General features: G+C 45.7%; 1 protein-coding gene across 1 annotated transcript; it reads right to left on the bottom strand.

The window, feature by feature from the left end:
* Positions 1–995: 995 nt before the first annotated feature.
* Positions 996–19,467, bottom strand: LOC134797055 (pre-mRNA-processing factor 40 homolog A). The gene is made up of 18 exons (XM_063769277.1): positions 19,325–19,467; positions 19,024–19,248; positions 18,477–18,632; positions 17,354–17,502; positions 16,338–16,495; positions 9,973–10,097; positions 9,469–9,617; positions 9,125–9,236; positions 8,754–8,879; positions 7,629–7,758; positions 6,000–6,106; positions 5,645–5,750; positions 4,934–5,163; positions 4,323–4,520; positions 3,796–3,900; positions 2,920–3,069; positions 2,504–2,667; positions 996–2,122 (listed from the first exon to the last, which is right to left on the bottom strand). The coding sequence occupies exons 1-18, from the start codon at positions 19,325–19,327 to the stop codon at positions 2,023–2,025; spliced, it is 2,493 nt and encodes an 830-aa protein (XP_063625347.1). The 5' UTR covers positions 19,328–19,467; the 3' UTR covers positions 996–2,022.
* Between the last annotated feature and the right edge of the window lie 24 nt (positions 19,468–19,491).

Consider the following 19,491-nt stretch of genomic DNA (forward strand, 5'->3'; position numbering starts at 1 on the left):
AATCAAATCACCATTGGCCACGACCATCAATGACTGGAAATCATTGACATAGATATCTAGGGACTGGCTTTACGGACAATAATAATGAGGCATGACAAGGGCCAGTACAGCGGTGTGACACCGGTACAACGCGATGGGTTGATGAGTTCGCATCACGCGCGCGATTGGTTGATGAGGTCGCATCACGCGCGCTATTGGTCGCAACTATTAGTTGCGTTAGACTGCACGCTTGGCTGGAATTCATGAGTCACACCGCTAAACTAGTACAATTTTTAGTGCCCGTAAGGCCAGTCCATAGATGTATACGTTAATGCTGGAAATGGTATAATCTGAGTCTTTCAAAAATTATCTAATTTTTACGTTTGGCACAGCCCAGACCCCGCCTAGTGAGTGCTCGGCGTACACTACTGTGGATCGTTATGCGGACCCACCAACCCGCCTAGCGGGTGCATGTAAATAGTGACAGTGGGGAGACACTCCTGACTTCGGTCGAACTCGGCTCCGTTCGGCTCAGCATTGCTCCGAGCAATTATTAGGGTTGGGACCACTTGACTTCCTTTTGCGTGTACGACCACAGATAAGATAATCACTTGAATTTTGACAACCCTAAATAGCCGAAAGGGATAGTGCCATATATTAGAAAGGGATAGCATGATTCGACCCTGAACCGCTGTCAAACTTCGGGTTTGTAGGAAGTGTCCTTTCTGTACGGTAGTACTATTATTTCTTCTGTGATGTAAATATTGTATGGTGTTTGGAGTAATGTTTAATTTTCTGTCCAGCAGTGGGTGTGTTAAGCGCTGAAGTAGCAAAGATTTACTCCATTCTGTTTAGGTTGTAGTCGTACCCCGAGATCCACAAAGTGAATAAATCACATATATTGAATTATTTAAGTAATGTTTATTTACTTATCATTAAAAGACTAACTTAATATCTAAGAATGTAAATACATACAACACAATGAAATTACTTATGCAAAGTAAGTGTTTTCTTGGACTCTATTCTCAATAGAATGGTGTTTATAAACATCACCCATATTATAATTATAAGAATAATTTCAAACCTACTAAAATTCTGTAAAGTTCTATAAATAATTGTATGAAGGTATTAACCTTTTCGACGCCGTGTCAAACACGAAAGCTGTCACGCGGACGCCACGTCACCGAAATGTCAAAACTGAAATAGAACTTTATGCAGATGCACGTAGGTCTATGTTGCTCTGTGGTCTGTGACCGATTAATCGGTCTTTGGCGTTGAACCTGCGGTACGGATATATCGGTCATTAGCGTCCAAAAGGTTAAAAAGTACCTACTATAGGAATCAGGAATCAAAACATGTCTTTTAATAGGCATATTTATGCCTGTTAAAAGACATGTTTTGGTGTTGGTTAAGCATACGAATTACGAACCGGAGAGCATTAGGATAAAGAATCTATTAAACACAAGTAGCCTTGCTACTACAAAATAAATTTAAGTTTGAATTATGCAATGTTGGTCGAATATTCGTGCGTTTGTACCATCGTCATTATCCTTAACAACTTACATTTAGAAAATTTGGACGAATTTCTACTTGATAATATCTTTTATACTTTACCGTGGACGTCCGCGACATCGACAAGTCTTATCGTCACTATAAAGCAGGGGATCTAGATTGTATGCTGTCCCTTCCATATTACCGCACGGTAATCAAATGGACTGCATACAATCTCATTCATTTCCCGTAAGTTTTAGCGTATGTTATCAGCGCCGTAATCATCGTCGAAAACTGATAAGATATTGACTTCTCCCATTATTATTAATGATTGATGAGGAGAATGGCTCACTTTCATTAAAATATAGTCGTGAGAGCAGCAAGATAATGATGACGGGCCAAACCGCCGAATATAGTCCAGGGGTTCTCAAAGTGTGTGTGTGTTTATTCTTCGTCCGAGGAGGTGTGGTCTCGGGGCCAGTGCTTGGGCTCGTGCTGGTCGTGTAGCGGCCGCGGGTAGGCGTTGTAGATGCGCACGTGCGTGACGCTGCGTCAGTCCGCCTCGTGCTCGTGCAGCTGCGCCAGCAGCGCCGCGCGCCGCGACTCCAGCTCCGCGTCGCTCCACGCCGTCGACGTCGCCGACGCCGCCCCTCTGCACCCACGAACGATAGGCTCGTCAAACGTTTAGCAAAAGGAGCCGATTCTGGTAAATATTATGTATCACACTCTTTAAAAATAAATGTCCTCGAGAAGAGTGACTCGAGATTGCAAACTCTAATACAAACAGGGAAGGCACGTTATGCGTGGGCGGAGCTAGTAAAAGGTTACTAAAAGTTACTAGCTTGTTTTCTATCACTATAACTGCTACTCTCTGCCTCTCTGCCCAGATTACCGATTTGTCGCAAAGAGCGAAAAAAAATCTAGCAAGTTCAACCACTGACCGTGACTTACAGCGTTAATTATTCAAACTATATATCTCCATAATTATGCAAACCTACGATTAGCTTACAACGGTAATGGGTGAGCGGTATACCTATCCTTGTCCTTCTTATCGCGTTTCTCTTTCTTTTTCTTGGGCTTGTAGGCGTGGTCGGGGTCGGCGACGGGGGAGGCGGGCGCGCTGCGTTTGCTCTTCTTTTTCTTTTGCGGCGGCGGCGAAGAGTCCGAGATACCGCCTTCTTCTGGTGACGCCGAACGCTGTACCATAATATACTGTTATATAATATCCAAAATTAAGTTTTTCATAAGGGTCGGGGCCAGATATCGTACAAAACTGTTTATGTCAGTGTTTTTCTGTCTACTGGTGAAATAAAATAAATTAACGGGTTGGCAACGTGCATGTGCAATTTATGGGGTTGCAGGCGTCCAAAGGCCACGGTAACCGCTTACTGTCAGGGGCTTGTTTGCCACTGACGTGGTATTAAACAATGTAATGGGGTGAGTACTCACGGGTGTGGGCTCGTCGCGCGGTTTCTTGTGCTTCTTCTTGGACTTCTTGTGTTTGCGCTCCTCCGAGCTCCACGACGCGGCGCTCGCGGCGGCCGGCGACGCCGAGCGCGGCGCCGGCGCCGGCGTGCCCGACCGCGACTTGGACGGCGACTGCAACACGGTGGACGATATACTAACGCGACGCCACGAAACCCACGCTCCGAGGGTGCTTGTGCGTGTGTGCTTGACGCTGACGCCGACCGCCGTACATTGGGTAAAAGCAAGTGTGTGGCGGTTTGCGTCAGCATCGAGCGTGCGTTCCGTAGCCCTCTACACTGGTACCTAAACGTTTGTAGATACCGATACCGGTACCAGAGGTGAGGTCGCGCACACAATAACAAGTAGGTAAGTAAGCGACTATTTGAAATTAGTGTTTTGTTATTTCGGACAATAAATATAACGAACTGTAAAATTGGCCAAAACTTATTTTAGATCTCCTGCTCTCACCTATATTTGTGATATAAGTGCACAAAAAAAAACAATTTCATAACAGTGAAAAATTGTCTCTTTGCATGTATCACACAACATTTTACGTAAAATGTGTAAAAACTGAGCCTATTTGAATCTCAAAAACAGCTGCTGCACACTGGGAAACATTTGGAGGCTTGCTGAAGGCACGCCGCGCACTTTTTTCATGACGCGCGGTGAAAAGTCTTACTTTGTGTACCTATACAATCCATTTAAAGAAGCATTTGCTGAACATATAGCATTGTAAATAAATACTGAATTATATACGACAATCTAAACAATCTTTCACAGAGATTATTCCTTTGGTGCTCACGGCACCCAGGCCAGGCGGGGCGGCACGACAGTTTCGCTGTATAAAGAGAAACTTACCAGAGATTGTGAGCGTGAACGCTTCTTTTTCTTGGAGCGCTTGGCCTTCCGCGGCTTCGGGTGGTGGTAGTGCATGCAGCTCTCTTCCTGCTCATGTTGGAACTCCTGCAAAAAAAAAAAACTCCTGCAAAATAACTTTTATATTTCTTACGGTAAATATTGCTGTGAGCGCCTCTCGAAGGTGTAATATCACGTATAAAATGTGGAGTGAAATTATTGAAAGACTCGGTGGCCACTTTGTAGGTTATTATAGTCTGTCTGGTGGTCTACGTTGGCTTCGCTTAGAGCCCATTTGAACGCGCTTTTAGACATATTTCGATACTTTCGTTGTATCAATAACTATGCGATGGGTAACTGGCAGTTATTGAATAATTTTACGGTTTAGACTCACTTGTTTTTAGTCACTCGCGCGACATGTTTCGGAGAGCCTAGGCCTCCGAAACATGTCGCGCGAGTGAGTCTAAACCGTAAAATTATTCAATGTTAGTATGTCTCACAACAGTTTAAATTCGATAACTGGCAGTTACCTTGTATATCCTAAGGCGGTCCTCGTCACTGGGCACGGCGGCGAACTCCGGCGCCTCCAGGTCCAGTTTCTCCTTGACTTCGCTCCACGGCAGCTGGTGGTCCACGTTGGCTTCGCTTAGTGCCCATTTGAACGCGCTTTCTATCTTCTTCTGAGCCTTGGATTCCTCTTTCATCTTCTCTTTGTTTCTTGCTTCAGCCTGTTAAAAATTAAACACGCAAAGGTTAACGTAGGTAAGAAAGCGTATCGCAGCAGGTGATTCCAACTGTATCATAGAAGCAAAGTCAACGATATTATCCTAAAACTAAATCTTTATAGAGATTGTATCTGTGGATGTTGTTGATATGATACAACTGACATGAGAGCTTCGGACCAGTCAGTTGGCATCAATTCCAAGCATGTACTGTAGTGCGCACTGGCAGCTTTTAACCTCATTACTTCACTTCACTTTGACTATGTAGGACTGACCTCACCTTCTCCAGCAACGAGTTGTACGTGAGCTTGACGTTGCCGGCGTCCAAGGCGGCAGACTTGCTGTCCTCGCACACCACGGTGGCGAACTCCTCGAAGCTGGTGGACGGTTTCACTTGACCTATGTAGGAGTGGCCTCACCTTCTCTAGCAACGAGTTGTACGTGAGCTTGACGTTGCCGGCGTCCAAGGCGGCCGACTTGCTGTCCTCGCACACCACGGTGGCGAACTCCTCGAAGCTGGTGTCCGGTTTCACTTCGAACTGCTTCTCCTTGAGGATCTCCTTGATGACCTTCTTCTCGTCATGGAAGCGCGCCTTTAGGTTCTCCACGTAGAACTTGAATAGGTCTAGTGGGGTTGAACCTGTTTGACCTGGAGTAAAGGATTAGTAGGTGGGTCAAGATTTATTTGTCTAGTATTGCTGACTTTTTGTAAGTAGTGTCGATTATAATTATGACGTCATAATAAAAATTGTTTGTTTTTTTTATAGGACAATTTTACACAGATCAATCTAGTCCCACGGTAAGCTCAATAAGGCCTGTGTTGTGGGTACTAGACGACGATATATATAATGTATAATTCATATAATTATATATAAATACGTATATACATACAAAACATCCATAACTCAGGAACAAATATTTGTGATAAACACAAATAAATGCATTAACCAGGATTCGAACCCGCGGGACCTCTTGCTTCGTAGGGCAGGGTCACTACTGACTAGGCTAGGAGGCCGTCAAATTACGTAAATTCAATATTTTTTTCACTTTATTCCATTTTCCATTGATACACGGTGTAACGGTGCGTTGTGCGGGTCAAGTTTTTAATTATTACTCGAAGTTGTGCATACCTAGCATAGCAGAGAAGCGCATGTCGGCCGAGATGACAGGGTACAGTTCTACCCACAGCGACATCGACGTCAGTTTGCCTTCCTCATGTAGACTGTCCAGCAATGCCTGTTGGTCCAAACAATTAAATCACACACACACATTACGCTACTTTGATATTTATTTTACTAAACATTTTCTTGTGACAATCACCCCTTTCTTGGTGGCGTATTTCGGATAAAATATTATACCCCTGAGCTATCCACATCTCATTTACATAATACAGAAATACAATTAAAAAAAATTGGTTATAATGGCCATTTTTTCTGAGTGTTTTTAAAAATATTTATTTCTCAAATATATACTACTACTACTTACCAAAAAGTTATCCCTGTTTTTCCTCTGCTGCCGTTTGTTTCTCTTTTTGAGCTGTTCTTTTTCTTGTAAATATTCGGTTTCCATGTTCTTTATGTGCTGTTCAAAAACTGTAAGATGGTACAGATGTAGTGTATAATTATTTTCCTTCGTATTTTCATGGAAACGTACGAAGGTGTCTTGCTATTTCAGTCAGTCTCGGTACAAAAAGAAAGTGGTAGCATGACAAATACGAACGTTTCCAATAAAATACGAAGGGAAAAATTATAAAGAAAAAAAGAAAGAAAGAAAGAAAATACATTTATTTACGTCAAACCAAACCAGTTAATTATTCACTACATCTGTAATAGAAACATGTTAGTCAAATATTAGAGCTAGCAAATTTGGCATGATATAGATCTGAGAATTAGAGATACTTTGGATATGCAATAGTTATTTGTACAACAAGAGATCAAAGTTTGATATTTCTTCGAGTGCTTATTTTGAGTCCCGTGCAAGCGAAAGATTCTATAATAGATTCACGAGCGTAATTTAGAATCTTGAGCGTAGTAAGGGATTCAAAAGCGCACGAGATGTAAATAACTTTGATCTCGTGTAGTACACAAAATTTTTCACCCTAAGCAGTGAGAACATACCTAGAGGGACAGAGATAATAGAACCCAAGTATGTCGAACTTGTATTAGACCCCGCATGTTGAAATGACATTCGACTATAAAGGTCACTTGAATGTCATTTTGTCTCACTCAGTGAGCAAATTCGCATTTTGCTCACTAGTGAGACACACTCAGTGAGCAAAATGCGATTTTGCTCACTGAGTGAGACAAAATTACTCAGTGAGCAAAATCGCATTTTGCTCACTGTTTTTAAGAAGCAAAGTACCCTTGTTCGAGCTGCTGAGGTGAAAAATCAATTACAAATTATTTGCAACAATGGCAACATGTAGGTGACGCTTACGGACACTCGAATATGAGATTAATTTTTATTTCACACATTCAATTGATTAGATTCTTTGTTCTCGCGCAATAAAATATACCTAAGTTGAAGTTAGTTAATGTAACTTGCTTGTTATGAGATCGAAATGACTCGTCATGCGTGACACTGTCATGATCATTTTTAGGGTTCCGTACCCACTATTACTAAGACTCCGCTGTCCGTCCGTCCGTCTGTCACCAGGCTGTATCTCATGAACCGTGATAGCTAGGCAGTTGAAATTTTCACAGTGGATGTATTTCTGTTGCCGGTATAACAACAAATACTAAAAAGTACGGAACCCTCGGTGGGCGAGTCCGACTCGCACTTGTCCGGTTTTTTTATATGGGTCGCTGTAAAGTGTCATTCTATGGAACTTGCTAACTATGTAAACAAATCGCCATATTGAAATTGTCTCTGAATGATGAATTCACTAGTGACTTTTGTTTACATAGTATAGACCGACTTAAATGAGTCCTCGCCTGCGCGGTACGGGGGCGCGGGGTGGCACGGCGTGCGGCGCCCGCACCTTCCCCGCCCCGCACGCCGCCCCGCCCCGTCGCCCCCGTACCGCGCAGGCGAGGACTCATTTAAGCGCGAGGTCTATAGCAAGTTCCATAGAATGACACTGTAACTGCCATGTTTTAAGACTACCCTGCTCACCTATGAGCGCGTCCTCCTTGTCCATGCCGAGCAGACTGACGTCGTTCTTGAAGGCGGAGTTCTCCAACAGCAGCACCTGCGCCTCGCTCCACGTGCTGCTGTATGTGATCTCGTTCATGTTCTCCAATACCTACAATAGCAGTTAGGGATTCATACAAAATGTCGCTTGCAGCAAAGATACATTGATTAAAATGTGATACAGCGCCATCTGTTTTTGATGGTAAACTAAAGGGCACGTGTTTTTCACAATCAATTCTCTTTACTTGCAGTTAAGTTAATACATACGATGTATTCATACAGGGCGATCACGCCACAGTATCACGCCATATCTGGCAAAGCAAGGGCCAAGGTAGCGATGTGACGAGTCCACTTTTTTCCATTCGAATCATTCGAATTGATTCGGCCGCTGATTCGAGTTGAAACTCGAGTTGACTCAACTCGACGGTTCGCGTGGTTCGCGACAAGGTCACGGGCACAGGCGCGGAGCCGCAAACTCGAGTTGAGACAGCGAGTCAAGCGGCAGTTGTTGTAAATAGAACCTTCAAGGCACGGAATTAAGGTTTATTTTTGAATGGCCATACTAGCAGTGAATTCGAGTTGGGATGGCGAATAAAGCGGAAGTTGTAAAAAGAACCTTCGGCCACGGAATTAAGGTTTATTTTTGATTGGTCATAGTACCAGTGAACTCGACTTGAGACGGCGAATCAAGCGGCAGTTGTTGTAAAAAGAACCTTGGGGCTACGGAATTAAGGTTTATTTTTTAATGGCCTTAGTAGCCGTGTGATAGATAGCGTTGACTCGGCTCGAGAGTTGGCGAATTGGCGATTCATTCGCCGAGTTAGCGGATCGGATACCAACCTACTGCCGATTTTGTTTTAATGTTGACTGATTCTATCCTTTATCTCAGACAGTTAGTTTAGTGGTCGAGTTGATTCGAATTGTCAATAGTCTTGATTCGAATTAACTCATCTGTAGGTTGATTCGAGTTATTCGAATCAGATAACTCGACTCGCCCATCGCAACTCGCCAAGGCAACACAAATGTCCACTTCCTATTCCTATTTCACTCCCATATTTCTGAGTTAAATATGTCTTGTCTAGGCTATAAACTATTTGTTGTTATTACCTGTGCCAACATTTTCATGTTTCGTTTCTTCAATGCCTTAGCTTCCTCTTTTTCGCGTTTTGCTATCGTAAATATGCAGTCTTCAAAAATATCTCTACGATCAGACTCGGGTACACATCGCCATATCTGTAAAAATAGTCGCATTTACACTACAACATTATAGTTCTGAACATAAGTATTTCCAATATAGAACGTATCTATTGCATGTACAATCGCTATCAGATATATCGGAGCGGCCAAGGTGCGCACAAATATCTGTATTGTCACGCCTCTATTGTCAAGGAGTTAAAGCCCGTATTCAGATATTTGTGAGCACCTCGGCAGCTCCGATATATCTGAAGGCGATTTTACGTATTTCATTGATAACTTACCTCTAGGTTGCTAAACATGTCATCGCATTTGTAATACTTTGTCATGGACGTGACACGGTCACAACTTAGCAAGAATTCTTCAAGGTTTTCACGATTCTTCTTAGTTTTTAACCTGGAATAAATGAATAATTAAGTATAAATTTTTATCAAGCAGAAACATCTGCGAGCGATACAAAAATGATGAAATTAATATAAATATCACAACCTCTGGCAAGAGTTTAACAATGAATCAATGATGATGAGAGATGGTGATTTTTATAATTTTTCGTTTATTATAAATACGTTAATTTTATGACAAAAAGTAATAAACAATCAATTAAAAATATTATATTTATAGTACATACCTTAATTCTTCTCTCTCATCTTTGATCTTCTGTGTTTTGTATGCATTAAAAGCTTGTTTTTTCTCATTGAGTTTTTTAAATATGGCATACCGCGGGTCTTTTGATATAATTTTCACGCATTGTTCCCATGTAGCGTTTGATGAAATATTCTGAAAAATGACGTAAAACAACTCTAATTAATGTATATTAATTTACCTCTCGCTTCCCACCATTTGTGATCTTCAGCAAAGAGAATCAAAGTTAAATCCTAAATTTAAAATTTTTTGGTAATTTTCTGCATAGCATTTTTATACCCCTGGGAGTTACCAATATAAAAACAATAATTCTAATTGAAGTAAAAGTTGTTAACCTTTCATAAGGCATGAAGAAGTCAGAAATTATGCAAAATTTAACCCTATCACTTTGAACCAAAGTTCAAAATCAATGTGGGAAATATATTCCCTCTGCCATTTATAAAGGCTTAAATAAAAAGTCGTAGAGTTTTAGAAATGTATCTTTACTTACTTTATCTTTAAGCAGTTCTTTGAAAGCCTCAATAGCTTCTTTCTTGTCCTTGTACTGTGGCTCTGCCACGGCGTCAGCGGCTTCCCCAGGGGCCTGAGCTGGTGACGCTATATCTTCTGGCTCAACTAAAAATAAACATATAGATAAGTGTTTCTTAGGATATTACTGGACGACCTCTCCATATGAATGCTGTCCCCATTTTCCACCCTGAATATGTACAGTCACCTGCAATAATATATTACTCTTCGAAGGCCGCAAAAATATGTGACGCGCTCTTATGGCTCTACAAATAAGATCGTGTCAGATATTTTTGCGGCCTTCGTTGTGCCACATATTATGTGTTCCGTACTCTACGTCAGAGATGTTCATTGAGAGAGTAACGCGATCGGTGACCGATAGATGCCGCTAGCGTCTATGTAGTCGCTCCGCCCCACGCCGTGACGTTGTTCCGCTTCCCCTCACTGCAATCCGTTGCTCGCTTCCCGCGACTCGCCGCCACCATGTCATTGTTTCGTCGACCGTCTGACCGATGGTCCGCAAATATTTTTTTGCGTATATTTTTGCAGCATGGTGTTTTAACATTTCCGATCCAAAGCTCGGTCGATTAAATAGTGAGATATAGCAGAGATCGCTACTACATATTAGTCTTTTGGCGGTCTCGCGATCGAAGTCATCGAACGGTGCTTTTCGATTCTACCCACTTTTTTCTTGCTAAATTAATTTTCACATTCCATGCTGCTAAAATCGTTACCGTTAACTCGCATTTTCGAGATCGAAGTAGGAAGTGCGTCAGTAGTTTTCGTTAACAAGTGGTAACGCAAGTCGCTCCGCATCGGAGAGGGAACGTGCGGTCATCGTGCCGGCGGCGGCGGGGGCGGCGCCCGGGCGGCGCGGAGGCGGGCAGCCTGCGCGCGCCGCTGCCGGGTGCCGCGCTTCGCCGATAAGGAGGTTTGGATTGTCACGAACCATCCGGTGAGCCAGTTTAATGATATTCTAGTTTTATTGGCGTTCAGAAGTTACTTCGACACTAAAGGACGGTTCTCGGGCAGGTCGTATTAACCTGGGAGTACCTCGTGTCGTTAGCTGCGACGCGACCGGGGCTCCCCTGTCCCGCCCGGGCCCCGGCCCCCGCGCGCCGTCGACTTTCTTCTGCTGTCGTCCAAGGTGACCCCGAGACGCCGCGACGCTGCGGGCCGGAGCCCGAGGTGTCGCGGTGCGGGGTCCGCGGGACGCCTACTACTGTTGCTGCAGTCGCGATGCGGACGCTTCCAGTCCGCGAGAGCAGTCGCGGTGCGAGCGCTTTCAGGACGCGCCCGCTCCTGTCCCGCGCCCGCTCCTGTTGCTGCAGTCGCGGTGCAGACGCTTCCAGCCCGCGAGAGCAGTCGCGGTGCGGACGCTTCCAGGCCGCGCCCGCTCCTGTTGCTGCAGTCGCGGTGCGGACGCTTCCACACGCCCGCTCCTGTGGCTGCGGGCGCTTCCAGTCCGAAGGACTCCGAGAGACGTCACACGCCCGCTCCTGTGGCTGCGGGCGCTTCCAGTCCGCGGGACTCCGAGAGACGTCACACGCCCGCTCCTGTGGCTGCGGGCGCTTCCAGTCCGCGGGACTCCGAGAGACGTCACACGCCCGCTCCTGTGGCTGCGGGCGCTTCCAGTCCGCGGGACTCCGAGAGGCACACGCCCGCTCCTATTGCTGCGGTCGCGGCGCGGGTGGATCGCGGACCTCTCGATCCCGTCCTGGCGCCAAGGTGAAGGCGGACCGCTTCTGCGTCCCGACTGCTCGAATGGAAGGAAGGTAAGTTACGTGGAAGCAGTGGAAACGCTACGAGTACAGCGACGATCGCCGCGTTGGTTGCCGTCCGTCATGACGTCGCTGGTTACCTACGCGCCGGTGGTGGCCACCACGATGGCGCCGCCGAGGGCAGCAGTGTCACCGTGATGATGCGTGCAATTACGAGCCAGCCATCGGCGCCTCCCGTGCGGGTAACGTCCGTCACGCGCACCGGCGCCTGTCGAGCTGGCCGCCACGACGGCGCCTCTCGCCTCACGCACCTGAGCCTGGCGACGGTGGCCGCCACGATGGCGCCGCCCGCTCGATGACTCTGCCCGCCACGATGGCACCGCCCGCCTCACGACGCACCAGTGCCTACCGAGCTGGCCGCCACGATGACGCCTCTCGCATCACGCACCGATGCCTCCCAAGCCGGCGGCGGCGGCCGCCACAACGGCGCCGCCCGCCACGATGGCACCACCGCCTCGCGCACTGGCGCTTCTCGAGCTGGCCGCCACGATGGCGCCTCTCGCCTCACACCAGTGCCTCCCGAGCCAGGCGGCGGCCGCCTCACGCACCGGTGCCTCCCGAGCTGGCCGCCACGATGGCGCGTCTCGCCTCACGCACCGGCGCCTCCCGAGCCGGCGGCGGCGGCCGCCACGATGGAGCCGCCCACCTTACGCGACAGCGCCTCTAGAGCGGGCCGCCACGATGGGTCCTCGCCTCACGCACCAGCGCCTCCCGAACCAGTGGCGGCCGCCATGATAGCGCCGCCCGGCCTCACGCACCGGTGCCTCCCGAGCCGGCCGCCACGATGACGCCTCTAGCTTCACGCACCGGCGCCTCCTGAGCGGCGGCGGTTGCCATGATGGCACCGACAATCACGTCGAACCTGTCCACCGATGCTGCAACCACGACGATGTCGTCCCTTGCAATGGCGCCCATGTTCTGTTCGCAAGAATACCACCGCGAACTTCCCTGCCGCCGATGCTGCCTACCAAGCTGCGCTGGGCGCCACAGTATCAGTTTTGTCCTGTCCACATGGTCCCATTGAGGTACGCAGGCGCCTATAGCTATGGTGCCATAGCACGAACAGACCGCTAAGCTTTTGGTTTCGGTTAAGGAGTCCTCCGGCGACGGCAGACAAGGTCGTAAGGAGCCTCGTCCTAGCGTGGCTCGACTGCCCGGAGTTGAAAGCGGTAAGATATGTCGATACTCAGAGGAAAATACGTCGTGTTCCCGGGTTTCATAAAGGTGCTGATCGACGTAGGGCCGTGCCGCTTCGAGGTTCCTATGACTTCTCGAGGCCATGGAGTGATCCAACCGAAGAACAGCTAGCGACAAGGCCCTGTGCGACCGCTCAAAACCGAGGTGAAAGGCATCGAAAAGGTCTGCAGACTTCACATAATTATCTCTGCTTGCCCGCGCTCTCCAGCTTAAGTTCCGTCTTACAAAGACGAACTCGTGCGCCAAGCCCATAATAAACAAAATGGAACAAATAAACCCGCTGCGCCTGAACAAGCTTGAGTTTCCGGTGCTAAGAGAAAGGGGCCAGGAGGACTCCAGCAGTTTCCATCTGTCTGTCTTTGACTTTATCGAAACAGTTTTGTTACAAAATCGATTTTAGACTTGATTTCATTAGTTCGATTTCCTTAAAAGCATGCTACCATACCCCTATACTAGCTCGATATAGGGTGTTTCTTCGGGTAAAGCGAATTAAACTATCACGCTCCTAGACATCACGTGGGACACGCGGCACAACACCCCGATTGAAAGTTTTCTTTTTCGCGACATACAGGCCTGCCTTGCTGCCGAGTTTCTCGCAGAAATGAGACTCAATGCCTCCTGTTCAGTCTCAAACTCGCAAACTTTAGTTCATGGAGGAAGGTGACACCTTCGCAGTCCCCAGCAACACGAAGCTGCCGAAAGCCTCGCGCCACTTTCTTCCTCATCTTATGCAAGCAGTCCGTTACAACCTCCAATATTGGTAGACAATGTACGAGGTAAGGCCCTTACAGTGAAGAGTAACCGTTAACGGGCCACATCTGCAGCGCTGACGACAGAAGTGTAAACATACAACCGCACCACTACAGTATACATAAAACGACGGCGACACTACATCCCCTCCGTTACCACGGCTGTCGCAAAAACTGCTGATGCCAGCAGATCGTCTACAGGTCGCGCTGGTTCCTTGCTACTTACCAGGTCGGTACAACCCCCGAGGGCGACGGTTTATCAAGAATTCACTGCGCGCCCGAGTGGCAGCTACGCCCAGAAGCCGCCGAGACTATCTGCGCCTGATAGGCGCCTTGTTGGCCAGCCTCCGATTTCGAGAGCCTTCGCACTGTGTCACGGTATTTCTTAACAGACTCTTTGAACTGCTACCACGTCTCTTCTGGCAGCTGCCGGTGATACGACTTGGTATGGATGTCTCCACCTCCCAGCCTAGTCTGCTACCTGTGACGGCGTGATAAGGAGAGCCTTCACGCAGCTGTGGTAAGCTTGCAATTTACTGGCGGTCCTAGTGAACACAGCGTCAGACCGCCCTCCCGCCCGCCCGACCGCCCTCCTGTCAGATAGGACGCTCCAACACCGAGCTGGCGTGACTGGCGCATGCATGCAACATGCCAAGGGCTAACGCTACATAGCTAACGAGACGCAACTCTCTAGGCCGCCTGTACGCCCACAATGTAGAAATGGTCTTCATGGTGCATCAAAAATAAGATCGACTGCCAGGTACCTCTAATATCCAGTGAAGTAGCGAGCTATCTCAGACATATATTTCTATTGCCCATGTTAGCTTTCAGAACGAGACTTGTTCATAAGCCTGTAACAAGCGCTGTATGTGAACCACTATCGGACACTATGCCTTCTTCCAACGCCATTAATAGCGAGACCAGCGCCTCCCAAACCACCAGCTTGGGACGCGAGAAATCTACTTGCCCTAATTTGAATAGCCCTACAACGTACCTATATGGAAGAGCTGCCGCATTTTTACTGTTAGCATCAGGCCGCAGGGTCAATGACCTTACTCTACTATACTGTAGCCCGGGCAATTACATAGATAACGTTCACGCTATTATTTTGTGTCCGAAATTCGGCTCTAAACCAGATAACGTGTCTTACCGATTGGACTCTTAGAAGCTCCGGAATAAAGTATAGACCCAGTAAGTAGGTAGTCTGGGTACGTCAACTTGTGAGAATTACACAAAATGTTAGGGGACACTGCGCTTTCAGCCACAGTCTCATCCAAGCCGGCCTCGCTTAAGATTGCTTTCGATCCACGATGTACTTAATCACTAAATTGGCTGGAAATCTATCCAATTAGCGATATTTTGGCTTAAGTTAATTGGGAACATGACTCTTCTTTAGACGATTCTATCGCCGAGATTCTGCGGATTGGATGCGATTTCGAATGAGAAATCTCTCAAACCAGTTTAACGTCAGATTCGAACCTGGGATTACAATTTAAATTCACAATTTAAATTCACAAGTCACTGTGATTTCATGGGTTGCAATAAGGCGTATATATTTATTCTTTCTCTGAGTTCTATGACAGTAGGTGTAGCCCTAACGCTTGCGCGCCCGCTGACTCGCCACCAGGAGATAATAAACAGGTCTCAATGAACATCTCTGACGTAGAGTACGGAACACATAATATAAAAATTTTACCTTCCAATAAAATTGATATTATGTTTCCTTCTACGTCAGAGATGTGAGTAATGCCTTCCTGGCAGGCTACTAGGCTACTTTTATGCCGACGGTACTTCTCCTCAACAATGACATGGTGGCGGCGAGTCGCGGGAAGCGAGCAACGGATTGCAGTGAGGGGAAGCGGAACAACGTCACGGCGTGGGGCGGAGCGACTACATAGACGCTAGCGGCATCTATCGGTCACCGATCGCGTTACTCTCTCAATGAACATCTCTGACGTAGAAGGAAACATAATATCAATTTTATTGGAAGGTAAAATTTTTATATTATTGCAGGTGAAGGCCGCAAAAATATGTGACGCGCTCTTATGGCTCTACAAATAAGATCGTGTCAGATATTTTTGCGGCCTTCGTTGTGCCACATATTATTGCAGGTGACTGTACATTATGGGAAAAAAAACAACTGAAGGGGGAATAGCTGTGGTTAATATGTATATATTAAATTGGATAAACATGTTTCCTATAATTAATATCCAGAGAGGAAAATTGGGACTACGTTTGTATGGAGAAGGTCACGTGACTTTGTCCCCTTTCCTCTTAAGCTTTCAGTTATAAAGGACTACTAAAAAAAATAAAGTAGACAAAAGGTTATTCTGTTCATAAATTGCATGATGGCCAGCGCATTTGTTCAGGGGCGTATTTTGTAATTTGGCGCCCCGGGCATTGGCATGTTTCGCCGCCCCAGAACTCAAGGAAGAAAAACAAAATGCAATCCGCCAGGGGCGGCATTATGCCGCCCCCGGGGGTTGGCGCCCCGGGCCATGGCCCGGATGGCCCTAGGGTAAATACGCCCCTGCATTTGTTTCAACAAATCTCCATGATTTTGACAGAGGTTAATACTAGTACCATGCACTTGACAGAACACTGTGCTAAAATTTACTCACTGTCATCTGGTATAGGTATAGAGCCGACAATAGAGGGGTCTATAGCCGCGAGGGTCTTGGCCATGGCTTCATCAAGGGCTGAGCTGCCAGTGCTGGGCACCGATGGAGACCCAGGCAGAGGCACCTCTCCGGGAGGCAGGTCTCCGTTTAACGCTGCTCTGTAATGACAAATTAACTTTAAGTTATGTAATACAAATTGCCTCTGTATAAATGCATCTATTCTAGATGTACTTAACATTAGAACGAGGCTCTTGCTATAAAAAGTTTACATTATTTTAACCTCCTCAGGCCTAGGCCATACAATTGAAAAATCCAGTATTTGCCACTGAAGTTTGAACCTTTACTGCAGGGAATAGAGTTGATTTTGATTTTGTTTGAAAATTGAACGAAACAAAAAAAATCCAATTGAATATGATATAAATTTCATCGAACTGAATAAGTACTATAGGAAGGACCTTGGGCCTTAGGAGGTTAAACAGATTGATAGAACAAACTAGAGTCGGACAAACTCTGCATGGTATTTGCAATGATAAAGTGTGACAATGGCATCATTAACGCATTCACTGCCAGGGGGCGTGGCCTAGGAACAAACTTGTATGGCGGTGAACGCACATGTGCGTTGGGGGCAGTGAATGTGTTAATGTCATATTGTCATATGACATTTATAATGACACTCCTTCAATTTATCCCCTTCAAGTTGGTGCAAAATTAGCTTAGACAAACCCTATCTTTAGTTATACATTTTGTTGGGTGCCATGAGAGTCATATAAAATCATTTTTACAGAATTTAAATTTAATCCCAGGTAAAAAAAAAAAACGATTAAAAAGTTTTATATCCTTTAACACATTCATTGCCACCCAGCTAAACAAGACGTCCGCGCCAGGCCACAACAATTTCGTCATATAAAGCAGTACCATGATCTTGACATTCCTGCCTTAGGGTCGTCCGGCCTGGGAACGAAATCATAAAATACCCGATAGTTGGGTTTTCGGCACTGAATTTGTTAAAAACTTACTGTGCAGCTTCCTCTGCAGCAATCTTATCTTTAATCTCCTGCAGCTCCGCAGGCACCACCCAACTGGATTCTTTGGTCTCAATGTTGTGGTAGTACAGCCGACCAGCATCTGTTGTATACTCTTTCCACACACAAGCAGAAAGCAGTTTCTAAAAACATTTTGTAAATTTTACATGTCATAAATTTGTTTTTTTGGTTAATGGGGCACTTAACGCTTTTATGAGCAGCCAGAAGGTGTCGCAAAAAGCACGGTTGGCTGTTCATAGAGGGGTGTTGGTGCCTACACTTATGTCGTATGGTAGCGAAAGTTGGGTACGGCAGAAGAGGCATCAGAGCCAAGTGAATGCAGTGGAAATGAGAGCGTTGAGAAGTGTGTGTGGTGTGAGATTGCAAGACAGAATTAGGAACAGTGTGATAAGGGAAAAGTGTGGACTGAATGTAGACGTAGTGACAAAAATTGAGAAAGGTATGTGAGGTGAGATGTCAAAGGTGAGATGGTTTGGACACGTGGAAAGAATGAGTGAAAGAAGGCTAACAAAGAGAGTGTATAAGGGAGAAGTGGAAGTGGGAGTTGGAAGGGGTAGACCTCGGCGGACTTTCTCTGATCAGATTGGGGAAATCCTGGAGAAAGGCCAGGTCAAGAGCAACCTAAACCGGCGAGTGTGTAAGAGGAATGTTATGAAAGTGAAGGAAGCGAAAGAGGTATGTCAGGATCGTAGCAAATGGAAATCCGTGGTCACTGCCTACCCCCCCGGGAAATAGGCGTGATTATATGTATGTATGTATGTCATAGTGATCACTATGAAATGTTGTCTTTGAATAATTACGAAAATGAAAAATTACTGTCTTGCATGTTTTTTCCACTTTTAAATTTATTCTAAGCTTAATAGCATTGTATGCAGATGTTTCTGCTTATTGAAAATGATGGGTGATGTTCGGATTTAACCATTATTCTGAATTTCCCACATTTGGAAGTAATCCAGAACTAACCAAATACATTTTAAATATATTTTTCTTCTCTCCTTAACTCATTATGTATTAGAAATAAAATTACATGTATACACAATACTTTCTCTATTGCCAATGAAAATGTCTAAATCTTGAGTCATGGTTATAGGTATACCTCAGCAGGAGTTTTCAGATCATCTGGCTTTTCCCAAAGACTCTGCTTAGACACAGAATTGTAGTAATATGTTCTGCCGTCAGGAGCCTTGTGCTCTGACCAGGGACTGGTGTGGTTTGATATGGGAGCAATTTCTGGTGCTGGAGCAGTTAGATCCTGAAATATTGCAAAAAATTTACAGTAATCAGTCAATCCTAAGAAAACAACAAAATAAAAATTGTTCAAAAATTTATTCACCTGATTGATGTGAAAGTATATAATCAATTATTAAATCAATGTTTCGGGTTCCATAATAATAATAAAAAATCTGTATGACTTACAACATGCAAAGAATATCTAATGTGTTGCTATTTTGGGATATGTTTACCATAAACTATTACAAACTGCATTTAGTGCACCTCTTTGCACCACTTGGGTGTTGCACATTGAAGGAATCTTAAAATTTCTGTGAGCATTTGCAGACCACTAGGACTACATACAGCTCCAGCAGTCAACTGAAATTCAAAGTAACCTCAAAAATAATGATATTAAAATATTGTGGCCTTACGGGTTTAAATGGTGGAAACCCCGGTGGAGGCATCGAGAACGGAGGTATCATAGGTGGAAAACCCATAGGTGGAGGCATCGCAGCCATCGTTGGAGTTATCCCGGGTACCGGGGGCATCGCCACTTGCGGCGGCATCGGGGGTGCTAGCCCGCCTAACATCGGCGGCGGCAACAGCGGCGGCGCTGCCATCAAACCTGGCGAGCTAGTGCCAGTGCTTGACGCGTCCTGTAAAAAGTTATACAAAACGGCATCACATACATACGACAACCATAAAAGCACACCATGGTGGGAAATTACTTACCATTTTAGTGAAACGAACTATAACACTTGAGTCTTTTTAGCATGTGATCTCAAAATAGTGAACTGTGTAGGAAAATAAAGAATTTAATCCGGTTTCTATTTTGCTTTATTGTGGGATCGAAACCAAATCGAAACATTCGAAACGTCAAGCTGAAAGTTGACGATTTG

The sequence above is a fragment of the Cydia splendana genome, chromosome 1, assembly GCF_910591565.1.
Source record: "Cydia splendana chromosome 1, ilCydSple1.2, whole genome shotgun sequence".
NCBI lineage: Eukaryota > Metazoa > Arthropoda > Insecta > Lepidoptera > Tortricidae > Cydia > Cydia splendana.

Bases quoted from the DNA above. Each gene is read 5' to 3' on its own strand.
- LOC134797055 (XM_063769277.1), bottom strand. The intron at 18,633-19,023 runs GTAAGGCCACAA...GCAATATTTCAG, and splicing joins GGTTTCCACCATTTAAACCC to GATCTAACTGCTCCAGCACC. The intron at 2,668-2,919 runs GTGAGTACTCAC...ATTATGGTACAG, and splicing joins CGCGCGACGAGCCCACACCC to CGTTCGGCGTCACCAGAAGA.